Source organism: Neomonachus schauinslandi, chromosome 5 (genome assembly GCF_002201575.2).
Source record: "Neomonachus schauinslandi chromosome 5, ASM220157v2, whole genome shotgun sequence".
NCBI classification, from domain to species: domain Eukaryota; kingdom Metazoa; phylum Chordata; class Mammalia; order Carnivora; family Phocidae; genus Neomonachus; species Neomonachus schauinslandi.
Genome location: NC_058407.1, coordinates 57,575,007 through 57,595,384, shown reverse-complemented (window position 1 = coordinate 57,595,384; position 20,378 = coordinate 57,575,007). Strand labels below are relative to the sequence as shown.

The 20,378-nt window shown below is 43.8% G+C and overlaps 1 protein-coding gene across 1 annotated transcript in view; it reads left to right on the top strand.

The window, feature by feature from the left end:
- LOC110577830 (17-beta-hydroxysteroid dehydrogenase type 6) overlaps positions 1-15,220 on the top strand; it is a 35,170-nt gene extending 19,950 nt beyond the window's left edge. The window contains exons 2-5 of the mRNA XM_021687267.2: positions 5,212-5,544; positions 6,832-7,090; positions 11,160-11,323; positions 14,273-15,220. Coding sequence (XP_021542942.1) covers positions 5,232-5,544; positions 6,832-7,090; positions 11,160-11,323; positions 14,273-14,490 — 954 coding nt within the window. The 5' untranslated portion in view covers positions 5,212-5,231 and the 3' untranslated portion in view covers positions 14,491-15,220. The remainder of the gene's footprint in view (positions 1-5,211; positions 5,545-6,831; positions 7,091-11,159; positions 11,324-14,272) is intronic.
- Positions 15,221-20,378: the final 5,158 nt, after the last annotated feature.

The following is a 20,378-nucleotide window of genomic DNA, read 5'->3' as shown; positions in this document are numbered from 1 at the left end:
GGACTGTAATAATAGACTGAGCAAAGGGAGGGCATCGGGGGAGGAAAGAGACAGGGAGAAGTGTGGAAAAGAGGGGAAAGAGCCCTAAAGATACAAAGGGCCTGTAGTCAGAGGGCAGTTTCAGCTTTCAAGATCTTCATGGGAGAACAGCTTCAAATGATGGTGAAGACCAAGGGTGGCGAGGCTCAGGCCTGAAGTAAATAGTAGATCTTAATTTATGCATTGCGATTGTGAAGGTGTTTTCTGAGTTCAACTTCAAAACTCCTTAAAGGAAATTAACCAGGCAGCATCCTGTGGATGAGAAGGAGAGAGACTGACAATATAGTGTGAGAAAGTTAAGTTCTCATTACCATGGCAGGAAGTCAGTTGAAAATGTCTAGAACCAATAAATCAAGAAATAGTAGTATAAATATATAAATCTCTGTTCTGACATGGAGCCAACGGCCAACAAAGAATTCTTGAGACATCTTTGGTGCAAAAAGGTGGTTTTATTAAAGCATGGGGATAGGACCCCGGGGGCAGAAAGAGCTGCATTGGGGTTGTGAGGGGTGGTAGTTTATATGCTTTCAAGTTGGGAGGGGATTAGGGATAGTGTAAGTCTCTAAGGAATTTTGGAAGCAAGGTTTCCAGGAACTTGAGGGGGCTAGTTATTGTTGGGAAAAGGTCATTTATTGCTGTCTAGTCAAACCTTAGTCATGAGACCCTTCAGATGTTTATCAGTGGGTCATAGGCTTGGGGGATGATTGCCAACATGTATCTTGGGGAGTCGAGATAAAGGAAGTTTCCAAAGGAATTTTTTTTTTTTTTTAAAGATTTTATTTATTTATTTGACAGAGAGAGACAGCGAGAGCAGGAACACAAGCAGGGGGAGTGGGAGAGGGAGAAGCAGGCCTCCCGCGGAGCAGGGAGCCCGACGCGGGGCTCGATCCCAGAACCCCGGTACCACGACCCGAGCCGAAGGCAGACGCCTAACGACTGAGCCACCCAGGTGCCCTCCAAAGGAATTTTTATATGTTAAAGTAGACTTACAGGGTCCTGGGGGTCAGGCCAAGATTGCGTTTTGCCCTTGGGAAAGTGTCAGCATCGAGGCAGCTGAGTCCCTAGAGGAACGTCAGTTTGTTTCAAGGACTTGTCAATGGGCGGTAAGTAGTAAGGAAATTTAATAATTTTTCTTCTGCCTTTGTTTCCCACATCAACACTCTCTACCAGGAGATAGCATCAGATCCCACAGGTGAAAGGTTCAGTCCTACAAGACTGCCCCCCGCCCCGGCCCCTACTGCAGATGCCAGCTACCAGCCCAGGTTATCACCCGTACTTCTTACTGACTGGCTACACATTGGAAGTTCCAATGATCCCCTTTTTGGGTTCTATTAATTTGCTAGAGGCCTTCACAGAACTCACAGAACAAACTGAAGGTCACCAGAGGGGAGGTCGGTAGGGGGTGGGTGAAATAGGTGATGGGGATTAAGAGCACATTTATCATGAGGAGCCCTGAGTAATATATAGAATTGTCGAATCGCTATATTGTATACCTGAAACGAATGTAACACTATGTGTTAACTCTACTGGAATTAAAAAAAAAAACCTCACAGAAATATTTTATGTGCTAGATTACTGTAGGTTTATTATAAAAGGATATAACTCAGGAACAGCTGATGGAAGAGATGGAAGAGATGCGTAGGGCAAGGTGTGGGGAAGGGATGCAGAGCTTGCATGCCCTCTCCAAGCATGTGGCTGTCCCCGAATCTCCATGTGTTCACCAACCCTGAAGCTCTCTGAACCCTGTTCTTTTGTTTTTTTTATGGCAGCTTCATTATATAGGCATGATTGATTTAAATCATTGGCCATTGGTGATTGGACTCAATCTCCAGCCCCTCTCCCCTTCCCAGAGATAGAGGAGTGGGTGGGACTCATTCCAACCCTCCGACCACATTGTTGGTTCCCTCATCCTTAGATGTGGCCCCAAGGTAACCTCATTAACATAATAATACAGCTTTGTTCTCCTCACTTAGGAAATTCTAAGTGTTTTAAGCATTGTGCCAGAAATGGACAAAGACCATATATATATATTTTTTATTATAAATCACAGCGTCACAACACTTCATTCCCCTGTGGCTACTGCGTTCTTTCTTCTCCTTCCACACACTCCTTTGAAATGAGTCTCTACTTGGCTCTACTTCCTGCCCTCCAGTCCATCCATCAGCCCACTGCAGGCTGGCTTCTTTACTCTTAACTCCCTTAGAGTCTAGTGTAGATCACTAGTAACCCGCTAGTATTCAGTGGCTCTCCGTGTTGCAGAGTTGATCCTCCATTAAGCCCCTCTCCCCTTGGCTTCCTTTGGCTTTATTTCTACTACTTCTCTGGCTCATTCTTCCTGTTACTCTTTTCTCCCTTTGTTTCCCCCACCCCCGCCAGGATATTTTCATTTAATTTATCTATCTTTTCTATCTAACAGCATTTATCTAACCACACAGCACCGGCTGTGTGCCATTCACTGCACCAGGTGCAGATGAATAGATGAATACGTAGCCTGGGCTCGCAAGGGCTTTACAATCTAAAAGTGGAAGGAAGCAGTGTAACAAGTTAGTGGGCGTCATGATACACTCAAGCACAGGCTGCAGTGGGGATGCCAGGGAGGGAGTGGTCTATTTTATTAGACCAGGGGTCGGGTTAAGAGGGGTCAGGAAGGGCGCCTGGGTGGCTCAGTTGGTTAAGCGACTGCCTTCGGCTCAGGTCATAATCCTGGAGTCCCAGGATCGAGTCCCGCGTCGGGTTCCCTGCTCAGCGGGGAGTCTCCTTCTCCCTCTGACCTTCTTCCCTCTCGTGCTCTCTGTCTCTCATTCTCTCTTTCTCAAATAAATAAATAAAATCTTTAAAAAAAAAAAAAAAAGAGCGGTCAGGAAAGTCTTCTGCCTGGACCACTCATCCCCTGCTTTGCCCTGAGCTATACTTCATCTCTCAGTGCTCATCTATAAAATAATGTGGCAGTCATGGAAATGTGTTGCTCAGATGTTTTTTCAAGACAGTCAGCTTTGAGGAGTGCCGTTGACTCACAGCCTCCATCTGTTGCCTTTGGATCTGCAATGGCCTGTATACTGAGGCACGCTTCTCCTGGGCACCCCCATGCCCGTGACCGAGCATGGCGGCAGCAATGGAGCCCAGCCAGTTCTGCCCAGGGTGGGATTCTACTGGGGAGTCTCTGCTCAAGGGCCCCCCATTGGCCTGGCTGACACTTTCTCAGGGTCCTGCACTTGAAGGAGCTTGCTCTCAAATCCTCTTTCTCCTTTCAGAGGTGTCAGATCTGCATTACCACCTACTTCTGTACTCTCCCCTTTATCCTCTCATGGTATTGTCCCCACCGAATCACTTGCATGCCTAAATGTTTTGGCATTTGCAGTCAAATGCTCTACCACTGAGCTATACCCCCTAAATGTTTTGGCATTTGAACCTAACACAGGGATATGACAGGACCTGCCGTACAGTGCTGTTGTGAGAATTCAGTGAGTTAATATATGTGAAATGCTTAGAAAAGGGCCTGGTACATAGCAAGTGTTATGCTATTGTTGTTGTTAGCTATTGTTATTACTATTTTGTTATCCTTTAGATCTCAACTTCTATTTTACTCTCTGTAGAAACCTCAGATCTCTCTAGAGCGCTCCCAGCAGCATCTTGTCCTTGATTCTATTCCATCGCTTTGTTTTCTTGTTGGCCTTCACACTTAGATGGTGAATTCAGTGAATAATGGAACCTTGTTGGGCTTACTGTTGTTTATCCATGCCTAACATTGTGTCTGACTCATAGTAGGTATTGAATTGATGTTTGTTGAATGAAAATGATGATTCAGTGGAGTATTAACAGATGAGCATTATTTGCCAAATGGATGAGGGCTGGGAAAGAAGGAATGTTGAGAGAATTGTGTACTGAGGCATGAAAGGCCTGTGGGATACTGAAAGCTGCTAGTTATGATTGAAGAGTGGGGTGCAAGAGAGATGTGGCAAAAAAGAAGCCTAAGGAGTAAGTCAAGGGCTAGAGCCCTGGGATGGCCTGAATGCCAAGCCAAAGAGTTTGAATGGCCTAGATTCACCTCATGCAGGTGTCATGGTGCAGGTCTTATGCTGTCCTAGTGGGCTCACACCCATCTTTGATGGTGTTTTATGTCCTTATGAATCATGTGTTACTTCACCCAGCACTATAGATTGCCCCCAAATGGTGGCTGTTTCTCTAGAACTGCATGAAGAGATGTAAGCATCTCTGAGCACTCATTTCAACAACGCATCTGATTGGTCTTTATTTACAAACTGCTTTGGCTGCAATATCTCACCCAAACAGTTGGGTCTCTTAACCGATCTCTTTTTTTTTTTTTTCCAAAAAAAATTTTTTTTTTAAGATTTTATTTATTTATTTGAGAGAGAGAATGAGAGACAGAGCACGAGAGGGAAGAGGGTCAGAGGGAGAAGCAGACCCCCCGCTGAGCAGGGAGCCCGATGTGGGACCTGATCCCGGGACTCCAGGATCATGACCTGAGCCGAAGGCAGTCGCTTAACCAACTGAGCCACCCAGGTGCCCTCTTAACCGATCTCTTTGCCTTCCTCACAGCCCTGTTAAATATACCTTCCACTCCCACTGTGAGACAGATCTCTCTAAATCTAAATCTGCTTATTTTACTCCTCAATTTAGTACCTCCCAATAATAGCACACTCTGGTTGCCTACAGGATAATGTCCAGATTCCTTAGTGTGGCCCACATGAACATCCTGGTCTGAGCCTTCACGGCCTCTGGATGCTCTGTCCTGCACCACGTTCAACTGCTTGTAGGCATCAGGAGGGTATGCTCACCACTTCTTTCATATACACACTGTTGCTGCCTGGAATGTTCTTCATCCGGGTCTACTTTTTGGACTCTTAGCTATCTTACAGGAAGTAGTTCCAAAATCAGTGCTTCTGTGAAGCCGTTTCTAACTTTGTCGGCAGTGGGTCCTACTCCTTTGCAGCCTCACTAGACTCTGTGTATGCTGTTACGGCACCCACCACACTGCATGGCACTTGTCTTGTTACCCCCGATCCCCTCTCTGGACTGTGGCTCTGTGAGTATTGGTGACTATGGAGTCCCCAGCCCTGGGTGCAATGCCTGGCACATAGTATATACGCAGTAGATAACTGGTTAAAGAGAAAAGGACAGAAGGAAATGAAAGCTGTTCTCTTTCTTTTGAAGGGGAAGGAGGTCCCCTCACCATGTGGCTGTCCGTGGTGGCCCTCGTGGGCCTCTACTATCTCCTGCGCTGGTACTGGGAGAGGCAGGTGGTGAGCCACCTCCAGGACAAGTACGTCTTCATCACGGGCTGCGACTCGGGCTTCGGGAACCTGCTGGCCAGGCAGCTGGACCTGCGAGGCTTGAGGGTGCTGGCCGCGTGTCTGACGGAGGAAGGGGCCCAGCAGCTGAGAGGCCAGACGTCAGACAGGCTGGAGACGGTGATCCTGGACGTCACCAAGACAGAGAGCATCTCTGCGGCCGCCCAGTGGGTGAAGGAACGTGTGGGGGACAGAGGTAAGGAGAAGTAGTTTCTCCTTTCATTCATTCAACTTCATGGGCATGAAGTTGTTAAAGTTTTCTCTCTATATGTAAACTCTCAAAAGCAGGGCCTAAAAGGCTGTCTTTTTCACTTGAAGGATAGTCCTGATCCTTGGTGGTGTTTCATTTCCTTAACAAGGTTTACCTTGAAGAATGAGCCAAATAGATTTGAAGCTATTATCCCACTTTTGCCAGTGGAGAATTTATAACCATAGTTCTTTTATGCTTAAAGAATTTTCAAGGTATTCTTTTTTTTTCTTTTAAAGATTTTGTTTATTTGACAGAGAGGGACACAGCGAGAGAGGGAACACAAGCAGGGGGAGTGGGAGAGGGAGAAGCAGGCTCCTCACCGAGCAGAGAGCCCGATGCCGGGTTCCATCCCAGGACCCTGGGATCAAGTCCCATGTCTGGTTCCTTGCCTGGTGGGGGAGCCTGCTTCTCCCTCTGCCTGCCGCTCCCCCCCTGCTTATGTGCTCTCTCTCTCATTCTCTGACAAATAAATAAATAAAATCTTTAAAAAAAATAAAGTTACATTTAGCATACATATTTCATATTATATGTCTTATAATTCTAGTATCTAATGTCTTTGTGAGTCTTTTTCTGCTATTGATTCTGCTGGTTCTTGAGTTTGGTGTTTTGTTTCCTTCTGTATTCTGATTTATGACAGTGAACCGCCTTGACCGCCTTGAACTTAATTCTTGGCTTGAGATTTTTGGACCATCCAGATAGTGGGAATTTGGCCGCAAATTCTCATGAGGGATGGCTTGTGGTTATGATTCCTCAGGGTTGATAGGGTTGATTCTTGCTGCTTCTCCACAACACCAAAGTTCAAGGTGGACAGTTTTACTCTCAGTTCTTTGGAAGGACTTTCTATCTCACCCTTGTACTGATAGCATAGCCATTAAAGATCCCAGTTTAATGAAAAAAGTATTTTTTTTATTAGAATCCCTACGTTAGGTGGGCCCTGGACTTCCTATCTTATTATGAATTTTTTTGAGGCTATAAATACTGAAATTCAAGTTCACACTGGTTGGCAAATTCCCTCAAATCAAAAACTGGCATCAGTGTTCTCTTTACTGTCTCTGGATTCCTGCCTTAGTTTTTGCCCTGACCTTTCTATACTTTCTTGTTAACTGATATATATAAGAACATTAAAAAAATATATTTTGTCTAACATTTTTAGTTGTCAGCAGGAAGATGGATTAAGGTAAATGCTCTGTCTGTGTTGTCTGAAACCAAACTTCTGCTCTGACTTTGTTTTAGGACTCTGGGGCCTGGTCAACAATGCAGGCATTTTTCACCCACATTGCTACAGTGAGTGGCTGAAGATGGAGGACTATATGGATGTCCTCAAAGTGAACCTCATTGGTTTGATTGAGTTGACCTTGAGCATGCTTCCCTTGGTGAGGAGAGCACGGGGGAGGATTGTTAATGTCTCCAGCATTCTGGGAAGAATTGCTTTCTTTGGAGGAGTCTACTGTAGCGCCAAGTATGGAGTAGAAGCCTTTTCAGATATTCTGAGGTAATGCTCTTAAGTTAAAACAAAAGCAACAAATATGTCTTAGGCACTGTGCTCATTGCTTTCGCCTACATTATCTTATTTCATTACTCCAAAAATCTTGATTTGTAAATATTGTTACTAGTCTGTTTTATATAGGAAACTGAGGCTCAGATTTAAGTCTCTTTCCCAAAGTTCACCTGCCACCACCCGGATTTGGCTGAACTGTGTTTTGACCCTAGGTCTTTGTGTCCTGCCACCACATCACACTTTTCATTCTCAAGATTTATCCTTGATAAAATTTCATTTCTTGGGGCACCTGGGTGCCTCAGATGGTTAAGCATCTGCCTTCGGCTCAGGTCGTGATCCCAGAGTCCTGGGCTCCCTGCTCGGCAGGGAGTCTGCTTCTCCCTATCCCTCTGCCGCTCCCCCTGCTTGTGTGCTGTCTCTGTCAAATAAATAAAATCTTTAAAAAAAATTTTTGGGGCGCCTGGGTGGCTCAGTTGGTTAAGCGGCTGCCTTCAGCTCAGGTCATGATCCTGGAGTCCCGGGATCGAGTCCCGCATCGGGCTCCCTGCTCGGCAGGGAGTCTGCTTCTCCCTCTGACCCTCCCCCCTCTCGTGTGCTCTCTCTCCCTCTCTCTCAAATAAATAAATAAATAAAATCTTAAAAAAAAAAAATTTCATTTCTGAAGAGAAGATGACTGTCTTCTTTCCTCCTTACAGTGAGCCTGTCCTTGTCTCTCCATGGTGACACTCTTTCTCTCTGGGCGCTCATCTGCTTTACTCTGTATATCTTTTCTTTCTTTCTTTCTTTCTTTTTTTTTTTTAAGATTTCATTTATTTGACAGAGAGAGACACAGCGAGAGAGGGAACACAAGCAGGGGGAGTGGGAGAGGGAGAAGCAGGCTTTCCCCGGAGCAGGGAGCCCAATGCGGGGCTTGATCCCAGGATCCTGGGATCATGACCTGAGCCGAAGGCAGACGCTTAACGACTGAGCCACCCAGGCGCCCCACTACCTCCTGGCTTTTCTTCATGCACTGTTTCAGCTTTGTGTAGCTCTATCCGCTGCTTCCTTTTTATATTTACCTTTACCTTTTCCTTCCTAAGAGGGAGGACTCTGTTAGCTGTGTTTATTTTCTGTGTGTGTCAGGAGACCTGTTCTGTGACATTTTCGTGCACTTATTATGTGCCAGGTACTGTTGCGAGTATTTTACATCTCACAATTTTCATAGCAACCCAATGAGGAAGGTATTATTTTTATCCTTATTGTATGTGTGAGGAAACTGGGGTGCAGAGGTTAGTAAGTCACCATGGTCACAACACAGGTAATAACAGGCAGAGCTGCTCTCTAGTCCTAAGCAGGGCTCTCCTCCCACCAGGTACCCTCCCTGGTCCAGTTAGCTGGGGACATGATGGGGTGGTCACATGGCACAAAATATTGCTGCACAGACTCCCTGTTTAGCAGGAACAGACTTTAGGGCAGTTTCACACTTGGGAATGAGCTGTGAATATTTTAGGCACTGTGTATTAGCTTCCTATGGCTGCTGTAGTTTTTCTTTTTTAAGATTTTATCTTTTTAAGTAATCTCCACACCCAACGTGGGGCTCGAACTCACAATGCCAAGATCAAGAATCGCATGCTCTGTCGACTGAGCCAGCCAGGCGTCCCATGGCTGCTATAATTTACAGTGTCTGAAAACAACACATATTTATTCCCTCACAGCTCTGGAGGCCAAAGCCTGAAATCTGTTATTGGGCCAAAATCAAATTGTTGACAGGGCCAGGTTCCTTCTGAAGGCTCTAGGGGAGAATCTGTTCTGTGCCTCTTCCAGCTTCTGGGGGCTGTCAGCATTCCTTGGCTTGTGGCTACATCACTCCAATCTCTGCCCCCAAGTTCATATTGCCTTCTTTTCCTCTATGGGTCTTCAAATTTGCCTCTGTCTCTCTTATAAAGACAGTTGTGATTGCTGGTGCGGGTGGGTAGCTCAGTCGGTTGAGTGTCTGCCTTTGGCTCAGGTCATGACCCCAGGGTCCTGGGATCAAGCCCTGCATTGGGCTCCCTGCTCGGCAGGGAGTCTGCTTCTCCCTCTCCTCCTTCCTCATGCTCTCTCTCGCTATCTCTGTCTCTCTCTCTCAAATAAATAAAATCTTAAAAAAAAAAGATAGCTGTGATTGCACACCCAAATTATCTAGCATAATCTCCCTGTCTCAAGATCCTTAATTTAATCACAACTGCAAAGTGTCACATAGGGTGACATTTATAGGTTCCAGGGATTAGGACCTGGTATCTTTGGGGGCCATTATATAGCCTACCACGTGCCATGACTAGTAGATGTCTCTTATAATATGCATATTGTATTATCTGCCTAGGAAGGGAATAGGGAAATAATTGAGGAAGTCATATGAGTTGTCACCATGTGGCAAGCACCTTGCTTGGCTTCCAGCCTAACTGACCTTCTGTCTGTCTCCACGGGGCTGCTGCCTATTGATTTACCACCACTCACGACTGGTGACTCAGACCCCTTGACTCATTCTCAGACCAGGAACAAAGAATGTCCTTCCAATGTTCAAATCACAGATTCTTTTAGAAAATTTTCATGTGCTTTAATCGTGCTAAGGCTGAACAGGGAAAGGAAGTTCTGTCCCACTTATGAGCTGGAGTTTTAAAGGGAATGCAGGCGTCTTGGTGTGATGGGAATCACCGTGAGGAAGCTACAAGGGGAAGTGGAATTTTAGGGCAGAGGCACCACTGGCTTGCACAGCCCTCTCTCTTCTCCAGCACATACGGGCACCTGGAGAGTCTCTGAGGCTCCCATGGAAGGTTTTAGATTTTGCTTTGATAAGGGAATCTTTTCCTTTAGAAAAGTGGTTTTTAACCTCTAGGATGCGTCAGAGCCAGCTGGATGGATTATTCACGCAGATTGTCGGGTCTCACCCCCCAGTTTGACTTAATAAATCTGGTCTAAAGTCCAATAATTTGTATTTCTAACAGGCTCCCAGATGCTGATGTTGCCATTTATCTGGGGACCACACTTTGAGAACCACTTGCCGCTTTAGAGGGTCATGATGCTTTGTGTTTTACCTTCTTCTGGACCGTTATTTCAAACATTTGTCCTTGACATCAGCTTGGGCTTCACCTTCTCCAGTGAGGCCACTTCAACCTCTAGATTAGGGAACACCCCTCATCACTGTCCCCTAAACACCTGGAGTATACCTCTCCTGTGGGACACAACGCCATCTTATTTCACTTGGTGAAGGCAGCACTTAGCACAGTGCCTGGTACATACCCAGCCCCTAAGAAGGATTTTGGAACTGTTTGTTGAACTAACCTGAATGTTCTAGAATGACCAATGACTTGTAATTTTCATGCCCACATCATATTCCATTAATGGTCTCTTGTAGTCTTTGAATACATGGTAATTCTTCAGAGGCCCATGCTCTTGCAGGTCCAGTTCCCTCTACCTGGTATTTTGCTCTTCCCCTTTCTTCACTCAGAAATTTCCTCTTTATCCTTCAAGCCTCAGCTGAAACATTCTCTCCTCATTGAAGCCTTCCCTGACTCCCTCAGAAAATCTATCTGCCTCCTCCTCTCTACATATGTAGCCCCTTGAATACCTCTCCTTTATAATTCTTCTGAGTTGTGTTACAATTATTTGCTTACTTGTCGGATTCATCCACTGAACGTTTTGAGGCTAACAACTGAGCCTTAATTTTCTGAGATGTGCATGTAAGAAGCTTAGCACAGTAGGTGCCATAAAAATGCTAACTTTCTTTATTCTTCCTTGCATGGCTCCACTGTCTAACACATGGTAGGGACTTAATAACTGTGAAAAGTGTGGATGTAGAATTGAATGGTTATGGTAGTTTGTATAATTCTGTCCCAATTGTTGGACCTAGGGATATTAAAAAAATTTTTTTCTTTTCCTCTCCATTTCTTTATCCTTTAAAATATTCAGTAGAGATGTTTTTATACACTTGTTTTGTTTTCCTCCCTGAGAGCATTGAAATTGTGTCTTCCAAAAAAACAAAAAAAAAAGAAAAGAAATTGTGTCTTCCAAGCAAAAGAGTTAACTCAAGGGTTTTTATTTTCAGGCGTGAGCTTCAACATTTTGGGGTGAAAATCAGCATAGTTGAACCTGGCTACTTCAGAACCGGAATGACAGAACCACAGCAGTGCTTAGAGAAACTAAAGCAAGCCTGGGAAGAAGTCCCTGTGCATATCAAGGAAGCCTATGGACAGAAGTTTTTTGACACCCGTGAGCTTTTCTTTGGATAGGATAATGGCTAACCTTGCCTGAGAAGGGGAAAAGAGGGTTGGTGAAGAATGATGAGCAGGTCCTCTGAGAACAAAGCTCCTTAAACAAAGCCTTCCCAGGACAGGAAGGGTTTGGGAAGGGCCCAGCGCCCTCATGGTTGGCTTGGTGATGGCTGTCATGGCTGAGGAAGAGGTTATATGGACAGCCTGGGGCCAAGGCCACATGAGCACTAGGGAGGTATTACATGGTTAGAGGCCCAGAACCTCTGCGTGTGCCCCTCTGTAGTTTGGCGGGGCTGGTGTGGGAGGCCTGCACAACTGAAGTACAGCCTTCAGTATTGTCTACCCTTTTGGTAACAGAGGGCCCAGGCACAAAACTCCATGTCTTACTGTGGGAGGAGGGAGGGCGTGTGTGGGCAGGGGGAAGTGGGTGAGGACCAGCTTTGCAGCGCTTTATTGGCTGTCCCCAGAGACTGGACCCCATGTGCAGCCCTCAGGAGCTTCATGGGAGAGAGATGGTTCAATTTCTTTCTTTTTTTTCTTATTTTTTTTAATTAACGATTTTTATTTACTTATTTGACAGAGAGAGACACAGTGAGAGAGGGAACACAAGCAGGGGGAGTGGGAGAGGGAGAAGCAGGCTTCCCGCGGAGCAGGGAGCCCGATGCGGGGCTCGATCCCAGGACCCTGGGATCATGACCTGAGCCGAAGGCAGATGCCCAATGACTGAGCCACCCAGGCGCCCCTAGATGGTTCAATTTCTTGTAAGAATGGCATTCTTATGACCTGGAAGAGGAGGCAGTTTGGGGGTGGAGGCAAAGCAGCCATCTTCATAGAAGTAAGTCATGCACATTGGTGTGGGGTTCCATCTTCCTGGGGGCAGTGATGCTTTTTCTTCACACAAAGGAGTCAGCAGCTTGCCAAGGCCAAAGGGAGCAGCTCTCCTTTCACAAAGGGACCCTGTGATGGGTGGGTGGCAGCGGCTCTGTCACTGGCTTTGAGTGATAACTGTAGTCCCGAGAAAGAAAGGTAGACGGAAGTGCAGACAGAAGACTCCCAACCTACAGCACCGTCTTCTGGGTGCATCCGGCCTAAGAGGGTCACCGATAGCAGAGGGGAGAAAAACTGGATCAAGAAAAAGCTAGCACAAAACGGTGCCTGAGCCTCTCAGAACTCATAGCAAACCAGGGAACTACAGTTCCCAACATGCCAGAGGGCCAGCCACAGTTGTAAACTCTTTCCCATCTAAGGTTTTAAACTGGGTATTAGGGAATTTTTCCCCCTTCTGGATACATACAGTTTGACAATAGAAATTAAGAGGGAAATAGAATTTATTGTAGTGACTATACATCAAAGTATATATAGATATAAAAGGATATATATAGGACGCCTGGGTGGCTCAGTTGGTTAAGCAACTGCCTTCGGCTCAGGTCATGATCCTGGAGTCCCGGGATCGAGTCCCGCATCGGGCTCCCTGCTCGGCAGGGAGTCTGCTTCTCCCTCTGACCCTCCCCACTCTCATGCTCTCTCTCTCTCATTCTCTCTCTCAAATAAATAAATAAAAACATTAAAAAAAAAAAGATATATATATTTCATGATTTAAAAGGAGTTGAGGGGCACCTGGGTGGCTCATTGGTTAAGCGTTTGCCTTTAGCTCAAGTCATGATCCCAGAGGTCTGGGATCAAGTCCCATATTGGGCTCCTTGCTCAGTGGGGAGCCTGCTTCTCCCTCAGCCTGCTCTGCCTGCCACTCCCCTTGCTTGTGCTCATGCTCTCTCGCTCTCTCTCTGACAAATAAATAAAATCTTAAAAAAAAAATTAAGGGAGTTGAAATTATTCATAGTTATTATCCATATAAAGTTGTTAATAAGGTATTTATTATTATTTTTCTTAGTAGTCTTTGAGAATTGGTGTGTATTTTACAGTTACAGCATATCTAAACTTGGATGCTAAATTTTCCTAGGAAATACTTCATCTGTAGATTAAGAAAATTTAGAGTTGCCACTAGCATTACTTATAAGAATAAAAAATACCTTATATTGATAATAAATACTGAAATGATAGTATTTTGGATATGTAGGATTAAATAACTGTATTATTAAACTTAATTAATTTCACCTGTTTCCTTTTTTTAAGTGGCAACTAGAAAATTTAAGATTATATATGTAGCTCTCATTATATTTCTGTTGGATAGCACTGTAAATTATTTTCATCCATGGACAACTCCAAAAATACTAAAACGTTTTCCAGTAATGGATTTGAGTTTTAAAACTAAGATTAATTAAAATTTAAAAATTCAGTTTTTAGTCATACTAGCTAAATTTTAAGAGTTCAACAGCTACATTTGGCTGGTGGCTGTCACTGGGAAGCATAGATCTGATCAGCCTAATCCTTGTAGAAATGAAATGTAGTTAGACTTCTGTGACTGGGTATAACAGGATCTTTTTTTTTTAAGATTTATTTATTTATTTATTTATTTATTTTACAGACAGAGAGACAGTGAGAGAGTGAACACAAGCAGGAGGAGTGGTAGAGGGAGAAGCAGGCTCTCCACCGAGCAGGGAGCCTGATGTGGGGCTCGATCCCAGGACCCTGGGATCATGACCTGAGCCGAAGGCAGACGTTTAATGACTGAGCCACCCAGGCACCCTGGTATAACAGGATCTTAATATTAAAATACAAGGAATAATATTGGGGCACCTGGGTGGCTCAGTCAGTTAAGCATCTGCCTTGGCTCAGCTCATGATCCCGTGGTCCTGGGATCGAGCCCCACATCAGGCTCCCTGCTCAGGGGGATGTCTGCTTCTCGTTCTCCGAGCCCGCTTCTCCCTCTCGCTCTGCCTCTCCCACTGCTCATGCTCGCTCTCTCTCGCTCAAACAAATAAATAAAATCTTAAAAAAAAATACACGGAATAAGATTGCTGACCACCCTTTCTCTTTTTGTATACAGATTATGATGGTGTCAAACAAGGGCTGTTGAAATGTAGCACAAACCTGAACCTGGTCACTGACTGCATGGAACATGCTTTGACATCTGTGCATCCCCGCACTCGATATTCAGCTGGCTGGGACTCTCTGTTTTTCTTCATTCCTCTATCTTATTTACCCACATCTCTGTCAGACTACATATTGACTAGATCTTGGCCCAAACCAGCCCAGGCAGTCTAAAGAAAACTGGTGTGATGGCTCTTGAAATGAAGAAGACAGAAGCCTGAAACTGATAATTAGTGTCTCAGTAATCCTTATTAGGAACTAACATGTTTATATTCCAGATATCCAAAGCTTATTCCTTGAGGTGTTGAATTTTTACTATTTTAAGCATTTTTGATGAGAATATTTCCAAAATACATCATTCTTTGCCTATGAAACAGAGTAGACTGAAAACAGTTCAGCTTGTTTGGATATTATTTCCTTATGTAAATGAATAGTTCTGTGCTATGATACACTCTTGCTCGAGGACTATTGAGAAATAAAGGGCCTGTGTATCCTTATTTGTACTATGGTACTTTTTTTTTTGGTACTGTGGTACTTTTAGTAAATATTTCATTTTGCTTTCTTCTCTCTGTCAGCTATTTTTGACAATGTTTCTTCCTTGTTTAAAAATAAATGATTTTTAATTTTGTAAATTAAAATAATATACACACATATAGTTAAATGTTCAGTTAATACTCAAAAGCTTAAAAATAAAAAACAGCAGTTCCCCACCCTTCATTGCTGCTCCTCAGAGGTAAATGCTTTCAACTTTTAGCTATTGCTTCCAATATTAACCTCTGTATTTCTAAATAATATAGTGTTATTTCTTAATTTATTAAGTTTAGACATTCTCAGTTGATTTCCCATTAAGAAAAATCCTGTTGAGGGGCACCTGGGTGGCTCAGTCGTTAAGTGTCTGCCTTTGGCTCAGGTCATGATCCCAGGGTCCTGGGATTGAGCCCCGCATCGGGCTCCCTGCCCCGTGGGAAGCCTGCTTCCCCCTCTCCCACTCCCCCTGCTTGTGTTCCCTCTCTCACTTGTCTTTCTCTGTCAAATAAATAAATAAAATCTTAAAAAAAAAAATCCTGTTGATTTTCCTATTAGTTTATTTATACCACTTTCCTGACCATTTCCTGTATCCCCATATTTTTAATAAAATCTTATTTTTAGTAATTAATAGTGTTTGCATGGTTAAGTGTGTGAATATTGCTTACTGTTCAGTCAAGTATTTTTCCTTTATAGTACCATTTTTTTTCCTTAGTTAATTATTGCTTGCTTTTTTACTTGCACTGTTTTTGATTTAATTTTTTTGGTTCTCTCAGATGGCAGAACACTATCAGTAGTAGTTTTCGGTAGTTAAACAGGTTATCCATTCCATTTCAACTGGTCCAATACAAGATCACACTTTGATTTAGTTGTTATGTCCCTGTACTCTCATTTAACCTATAATAGTTTCTTAACTTCAAAAAAAAAATCTTTTATGATACTGACATTTTTGAAGAGTACTAGTTATTTTGTAAAGCATCCTCCCATTTGTATAGTCTGTCCTCATGATCAGATCCAGGTTTTGCATTTGGCAGAAATGCCACAGAAGTAATATTGTCCCTCTCAGTGCATCATATCAGTGGACATAGATGTCAGTTTATCTCATTATTGGTGATGTTGTTAAGTTTGAACCTTTGGTTAAAATAGAATCTGCCAAGGGGCACCTGGGTGGTTCAGTCGATTAAGTGTCTTCTTTCTGCTCAGGTCATGATCCCAGCATCCTGAGATGGAGTCCCACAATGGACTCTGCTCAGCGGGGAGTCTGCTTCTCCCTCTTCCCCTGTTCATGCTCTCTCTCTCTCTCTCATTTGCTCACTCTCTCAAATAAGATCTTTAAAAAAAATAGAGTCTGCCAAGTTTCTCCTCTGTAAAGTTAATTTTTTTCTTTTGTAACTAATAAGTAATTTGTGAGGACATTTTGAGATTATATAAATGTCCTGTTCCTCATCAAACTTTTACCTACTAATTTTAGAATTATTAATGATTCTTTTTTAAATCAGTTATTACTGTGATGATTATGACTGGTGATTTTTAACTCCCTCATTGCACTTATATTTACAAGCTGAAATTTCCATCTCCTTTATTTTTTTATTATAAGAATGGACTCATGGGGGGCACCTGGGTGGCTCAGTCGGTTGAGCCTCTGCCTTTGGCTCAGGTCATGATCCTAGAGTCCTGGGATTGGGCCCCACATTGGGCTTTCCACTCAGTGGGGAGTCTTCTCTCTCTGCCTCTCCCCCAGCTTGTGCTCTCTCTCTCGCTCACTCTCTTAAATAAATTAATAAAATCTTAAAAAGAATGGATGCATGGATTCTTATTTAATTAGTTACAAGCCATTTCTGTCATGTGTTTCATATTTTTATAATTTTTATACCCATATAACTATTTTTTTTAAAGATTATTTGAGAGAGAGAGTGGTGGGGGGCTGGAGGGAGAGGGAGAGAGAATCTCAAGCAGACTCCCCGCTGAGTGGAGCTGATGTGGGGCTTGGTCTCACAAGCCTGAGATCATGACCTGAGCTGCAGTGGAGTCAGATGCTTAACCAACTGCTTTTTTTTTTTTTTTTTTTAAGATTTTATTTATTTATTTGAGAGAGAGAGAGAATGAGAGGGAGGAGGGTCAGAGGGAGAAGCAGACTCCCTGCCGAGCAGGGAGCCCGATGCGGGACTCGATCCCGGGACTCCAGGATCATGACCTGAGCCGAAGGCAGTCGCTTAACCAACTGAGCCACCCAGGCGCCCCCCAACTGCTTTTGGCTGCACTTTACCATTAACTCCAAGCCCCTGTGCATTAATGTGACTGCCCTTCTAGCACAAATTGGCACCAGCCACAGTGCAGCGAGACTCTCTCCCAGAGGATTAGCATGGGTCCATGTCTCGCTGGCTTCCTAAAATTTGGAGTTTTGAAACCCAGCCAGTGGACTTGAGATAAAACATAGGAGCACTGCCCTGTCAGGTGAGCAGATGGCTCGGACACAGGGTGAAAGCAGGGGTCTAATAGATGCCTGGGACGCATGAGGGGAGATTGTTCACTCTTCTGTGAGTGCTTCCGGAACAGCGGTGGTGTGAGCTCCGCCCCCTCCCCTATGAGCACAGTGCCGACATTGGAGGCTTGAGCCTATTATACCAAGCCCCACCCCCCTGAACTAGGGCAGGTGTGCCTGAGAGCCAGAGTAGCAGTGGGCCCCTCCCCCAGAAGCCCAGCACAAACCCCCTGCACGCACCAAGTCTGCTGACCATAGAGTGCTGCAAAGTTTGAGCTCTAGGGGAAATAGGATTTAACCTCTTTTAACAAGCTGACCAAAGCACATCTAGTTGGAACCTGCCACACAGTGGACAAGGTCCAAACACTCCCCACTGCAGGCAAGGAGAAGCTCTGCAGAGGACTAACCTGAGGGAAAGAGCAGCCAAAACAACAGCAGACTGCACACAGCACACACCAGAAACACTTCCTGAAGTGCCAGGCCCTGGACAGTATAGGGACCTCTTCTTAACGTAGCCATTACTCTCAGGAGCAGGAAACCTAACAGGCTTTCATAACACACAGAAGACAGGGACCTAGACAAAATGCCAAAACAGAGGAATTCACCCCAAAAGAAAGAACAAGAAGAGGTCATGGCCAGGGATCTAATCAAAACAGATATAAGGAAATCATAAATTAAAAAAAAATGCCTAAACCAGAATTTAGAACAACAATCCTAAGGATAGGTAGCTGTGCTTGAGAAAAGCAAAGAAGACACCAGGGAGTCCCTTAGCACAGAGATAAAAGACCTAAAACCTAGTCAGGCCAAAATAAAAAATGCTATAACTGAGACGTGAAACCAACTGGATGTAATGGCCACAAGGATGGAAGAAGCAGAGAAATTTAAGTGATGTAGAAGATAAAATTATGGAAAATAATGAAGCTGAAAAGAGGAGGGAAAGAAAAATATTGGATCACAAATACAGACTTAGGGAACACAGTGACTCCATAAAGTGTAATAACATCCATATCGTAGGAGTCTCAGAAGAGGAAGAGAAGGAAAAGGAGACAGAAGGTTTTTTTTGTTTTTTTGTTTTTTTTTTTAAAGATTTTATTTATTTATTTGACAGAGAAAGACACAACGAGAGAGGGAACACAAACGGGGAGTGGGAGAGGGAGAAGCAGACTCCCTGCCGAGCAGGGAGCCCGATGTGGGACTCGATCCCGGGACTCCAGGATCATGACCTGAGCTGAAGGCAGTCGCTTAACCAACTGAGCCACCCAGGCGCCCGAGACAGAAGGTTTATTTGAGCAAATTATAGCTGAAAACTTCTGTAATCTGCGGAAGGAAAGAGACATCCAAATCCAGGAGGCACAGAGAACTCCCATCAAAATCAACAAAAGCAGGCCAACACCAAGACATACTGTAGTAAAATTTGCAAAATACAGAGATAAGGAAAGAATCCCTAAAGCGGCAAGGGAAAAGAAAACCCTAACCTACAACGAAACTAGGAGCTGGTTTCTTTGAAAGAATTAATAAAGGTGATAAACCCCTAGCCAGACTTATCAAAAAGAAAAGAGAAAGGACCCAAATAAATAAAATCACAAATGAAAGAGGAGAGATCACAACCAAGACCACAGAAATACAATTATGAGAGAATATTATGAAAAATTTTATGCTAAAAAAATTGGGCAATCTGGAAGAAATGGATAAATTCCTAGAAACCTATAAACTATCAAAACTGAAACAGGAAGAAATAGAAAATTTGAACAGACCTATAACCAGTACAGAAATTGAATCAGTAATCAAAAATCTCCCAATAAACAAAAGTCTAGGGCCAGATGGTTTCCCAGGGGAATTCTACCAAACATTTAAAGAAAAGTTAATACCTATTCTTTCAAACTGTTCCAAAAAATAGAAATGGAAGGGAAACTTCCTTTTTTTTTTTTTTTTTTTTTTTAAATGTTTTATTTATTTATTCATGAGAGTCAGAGAGAGAGAGAGAGAGGCAGAGGCAGAGGGAGAAGCAGGCTCCCCACCTAGCAGGGAGCCCGATGCGGGACTCGATCCAGGACCCTGGGATCATGACCTGAGCCGAAGGCAGACGCTCAACCATCTGAGCCACCCAGGCGCCCCTGGAAGGGAAACTTCCAAACTCATTCTACAAGGCCACCATTATCTTGATTCCAAAACCATACAAAGACCCCACTAAAGAGAATTACAGGCCAATATCCCTGATGAACATTGATTCAAAAATTCTCAACAGGATACTAGCAGATCGAATCCAACAGTATATTTAAAGAATTATTCACTACGAATAAGTGGGATTCATTACTGGGCTGCAAGGGTGGTTAAATATTTGCAAATCAAAGTGATACACCACATTAATAAAAGAAAGGATAAGAACCATATGATCCTCTCAGTAGATGCAGAAAAAGCATTTGACAAAGTACAGCATCAATTTTTGATAAAAACCCCCAGTAAAGTAGGGCTAGAGGGACCATACCTCAACATCATAAAGGCCATATACGAAAGACACAGCTAATATCATCCTCAATGGGGAAAAACTGAGAGCCTTTCCTGTAGGGTCAGGAACAAGACAGCCATGTCCACTCTCACCATTGTTATTTAACACAGTCCTGGAAGTCCTTGCCTCAGCAATCAGACAACAAAAAGAAGTAAAGGATATCAAAATTGGCAGAGAAGAAGTCAAACCTTCACTATTCACAGAGGACATGATACTCTATGTAGAAAACCCAAAAGACTCCACCAAAAAATTGCTAGAGCTGCTACATGAATTCAGCAAAGTTGCAGGATACAAACTATGTTGCATTTTTATACACCAGTAATGAAGCAGCAGAAAGAGAAATCAAGGAATCAATCCCACTTACAATTGTACCAAAACCCATAAGATACCTAGGAATAAACCTTACCAAAGAGGAAAAAGATCTGCACTCTGAAAACTATAGAACACTTATGGAAGAAATAGAAGATGACACAAAGAAATGGAAAAACAGAGGTGCCTGGGTGGCTCAGTTGGTTAAGCGACTGCCTTCGGCTCAGGTCATGATCCTGG